The sequence below is a fragment of the Mesitornis unicolor genome, unplaced genomic scaffold (assembly GCF_000695765.1).
Source record: "Mesitornis unicolor isolate BGI_N332 unplaced genomic scaffold, ASM69576v1 scaffold16521, whole genome shotgun sequence".
NCBI lineage: Eukaryota > Metazoa > Chordata > Aves > Mesitornithiformes > Mesitornithidae > Mesitornis > Mesitornis unicolor.
The window spans coordinates 73123-76833 of NW_010163276.1; the positions used below are offsets into that span (position 1 = coordinate 73123).

Below are 3711 nucleotides of genomic sequence, written 5' to 3' on the forward strand. Positions count from 1 at the left end.
AGTCATGCACCTTTTTGAAGGAAGGCTTTACATAGTTGTAGTAAGCAGCCTTATTTCTGTACATGTAAAATCAATTGAAGAGAAGTGCGATCTTAGGCTTTTGTCCTTCTGTTTAGCAGTTTCTAATGCAGAATAATGAAAAGCACTGATGAAATGAACTGTTTGTCAAGGTATTTTTGAGGTGTCAAAATGCAAATGCTTCTAGTTTCTGTTCCCTTACTTCTGCCTTTTTCTCATTCTATTTTAGGCAGTCCATGATCTAATGGGTAGTGCTGTTCAACCGTTACTGAACTCCGTAGGAGATTCAGTAGAAGCTATTATCATCACTATGCACCAGGAAGATTTTTCTGGGTAACTGGAAATATTTTTTAAATTTGTCATTGCTTTAGTAAGACATCCTGCATATGCATAATAGATTGTTATTGCCACAATGTCCTTGAAGCAAGAGCGCCTGTTTGTTGAAGGGAGAGCGATACTTTATGGTCATTGAACACAGAAAGCAGAATTACATCTATCTGTTGAAACAAATTAATAACATAGCATCTGTTTCTTCTTCCCTCTCTTTTTTGTTTTTGCGTATCTGTTGAGTAAAATTAATTTTAAATAGAAAAATATAACCAAGCAGAGGCCATTTTTGTGCTTAAAAAAAACCCTTTTGGTTTTAAAACTTATTTTTTGTGGACAGGCTTCAGAACTGTCAGTATTCTTGTTTCTCAAAATAAAGCATATAGCTTCTGCTTCAAAATTACACAGAATTTTTAATAAAGTAATATTGAATATGAAATGGTTCAAAAATATTTTTTATTGAAAGCTCTAATTTAGTGTATTATACTGTTTTCCCATTACATTTTAATTAAAATTTCCAGTATTCTTTATCTGCAATGATCTTGCGTCCTATGTATAATTGAGACTTCCTTCCTAAGTGTTATTTTGGTTGTTATCTCTGTTCTGACATTGCTTATATCATTATCAGATGTCCTGTTTTCTGTCTTGGAAATTCACTGAAAGTAGTATATTTTCAGAGGTGTTTTAAATTTTCCTTTTGACTTACTTTTTTAAACAATATTTTACCCTCTCCATCTTTCTTTTGCTACCACTAGCAAAATAGCTCTCTAGGTGGATGAACTGATTCCAGTCAAAGGCGAAGTTTTGTTAGGCTGTACGCTCAGGTTCCTGAGTTTGTAACAGCTCTTTTGCCTGACTGTGATTCAAGGAACGAAGTGATTGATTTTGGTGTCCTGCTGCTTCTGTGCTGCCTCTGTGATAATTAGATTGACTTTATAATCCTGGCTTTGGAGCGGTCCAGGAAACTAATTCTATGCAGAGGACAGTTTTGGGATAGGCTAAACTAGCAACCCTGTGACATGTGCTTCTGTTTTCTGATCCATTATTAGAGCTTCAAATCAACAACTGGGATATTTAAATTTAGGGGATGGATTTGAGGTGTAGGCTCCAAACTGATGGGGGCTCTGCAAGTTGGGTAGGAGTGGGGTGATTTCCTTTATCTTCTTAGGATGGGAATGGCTAATAGATATTTTTGACTACTGTTTCAGAGAACACTACATGCTTTTTATTCTGAGCAGAAATGACACTCCACAGTTCATGCCATGACTTCATGGGGTAGGAAAAAAATGTTAAAAGAATCCAGTAGGTTTTGATTGTGTTTTAAAGATGAATTTGACTGTCCCCATTTTTTTTCTTTTCTTTTTTCAGATCATTATCCAGCTCAGGAAAACCAGATGTCCCTTGTTCTCTGTACATGAAAGAACTACAGGGTTTTATAGCAAGAGTCATGAGCGACTACTTCAGACATTTTGAGTGTTTTGACTTTGTCTTTGATAACACTGAAGCCATGGCTCGAAGAGCAATTGAACTTTTCATTCGCAATGCCAGTCTAATAAGGCCCCTCGGTGAAGGTGGGAAGATGCGGCTCGCGGCAGATTTTGCACAGGTACCCTTAATACCCATTTCTGCTTTTTGCTCTTACTTCACTGTGTTCACTGAAAATTGCCAACACTTTTGTACCGATCAAAGCATAAACAGTTGTAGTGATAGGTGCATTCCTGTTCTTAACATCCTCTCCAGTGAGATACTGAATCCTGAGAAACGCATCCACTAAGTGGATGAAGATCCCTTGTCACCGTAAGGCACATTCAGGGAAGCCTGACAGCTTCCCATCAAGTGACTGTTGCATTTAAAGTCAGCTGTGTCTTGACATTTTATCCCATTTGTCTGACCTCTTTGGTGCCTCCATCATTTGCCACTATTCATTCACTTCATTCTTCCTTCTGATGGAATGGTGTGTCGCTTTCTAATCACTTTGTATATCACAGGGCCTGCAGTGCTTAATTGCTAATGCAGCTGCCTTGTAGTGTAGGAGACAAGCTAAAGAAATACTGATACCCCATGTGTGAACTGCTCTTTCAGTAACAGAAGGGCAATTTTCTTGTGGGATTCTCTTCATAACCTGATTGATTTATCTGCCTCTCAGCCTTACCTAGCTCTTATACTGGACTGAAACACAAAACCAAATGCCAGATTAATATCTACTACTTGTTTGTGTTAACTACTATATTCGAATTTCATTCATTGATAATAACACTGTGTGATTAACTTGCCAAAGAATACAGGCATCTACTAGATTGATCTGGGTGTCCCAGCTATTACTGTCCAAGCAGAAAAGGGAGTTAGCATGAGCTGTCTGCTTCCTGAGCGCTGCTTTTGGCTGGTATGTAACCGAGGTAGGAGAGGAAGTCAGGAAGGAGAGGAGTCACGGTCATCTCTGCTCCTGCTTGCAGCTGCTTTGTATCTTTTGCCTGTGAGTTACATACTCCTGAGTAAGTTTTTGTATTTGTTACTCAAAAGTAGCAAATCAGCCTTTAACCATACAAGTTAAAGTGAAGTTTTCAATTGCTTTTAGTGGAAAGGTTCCGTTCCCTTCTCTATTTTGAAGACAATGACACAAAATTGGAGTACAGAGGATGCTTGACTCCTTCTCTGAAAGGAATGTAGATAAGTTTTGTAATTTATACTGCAGTACTAAAGTCATATAAATTTGGGAAATATCTTCACCTAATTCTATAATTTATGTTTTAAACACTTATTTTTCTCATTCTGTCATGCGCTGCCTTTTAAGTGAAAACTGAAGGTATGTTTTCATCTGAGTGTTAGGGGGATTTGCGTGTTCTTCCCCACTGGGCTGAGTATAACTCCTGAATGGACACCTGTATGAAGATAAATGTTCTGATTTCTCTTCTTTCTTGTGAAAGAAAAAAAGATTAGGTTTTGAATTAATTCTTGCCTTCTCCCTTCAGCTGTCCCTTCATTTGGGAGCTGCCTTGTATTTTTCTCATTTTCACATTGCACCATATCTTTAGCTTGTTTAAAAGTGGGTTTGAGACAAGAACTGTCGGTGTCCAACCAGCCCCATTAAGCCATCTCAGTGCTCACTCTGTGCCTCTGAGCATCTTTGCACAAAGCTCCTTAGGGTGTCCCAGGCTGCGCAGGGGCTGTAGGCACAGAATGGCCTGGATGCTATATCCTGTTGCAGAAAAGGGAGGCTGCCTTTTATCTATGTTTTCTGGCATGTGTCTGCCCCTCCCAAAAACCTGGTGGTTGCGGGGAACATGCCCACAATGCCAGCTCCTGGTGGCCTCACTGAGGTTGCAGCTGCTCTGACCAGGCCAGGAATCACAGAATCACAGAATCACA

The 3711-nt window shown here is 39.1% G+C and overlaps 1 protein-coding gene across 1 annotated transcript in view; it reads left to right on the forward strand.

Annotated features, from left to right (window-relative positions):
* LOC104548015 (conserved oligomeric Golgi complex subunit 5-like) overlaps positions 1-1951 on the forward strand; it is a gene marked incomplete at its 3' end in the record, with an annotated part of 69428 nt that extends 67477 nt beyond the window's left edge. Inside the window, exons 11-12 of the mRNA XM_010193917.1 lie at positions 248-351; positions 1714-1951. Of these exons, the coding sequence (XP_010192219.1) occupies positions 248-351; positions 1714-1951 (342 nt within the window). The remainder of the gene's footprint in view (positions 1-247; positions 352-1713) is intronic.
* Between the last annotated feature and the right edge of the window lie 1760 nt (positions 1952-3711).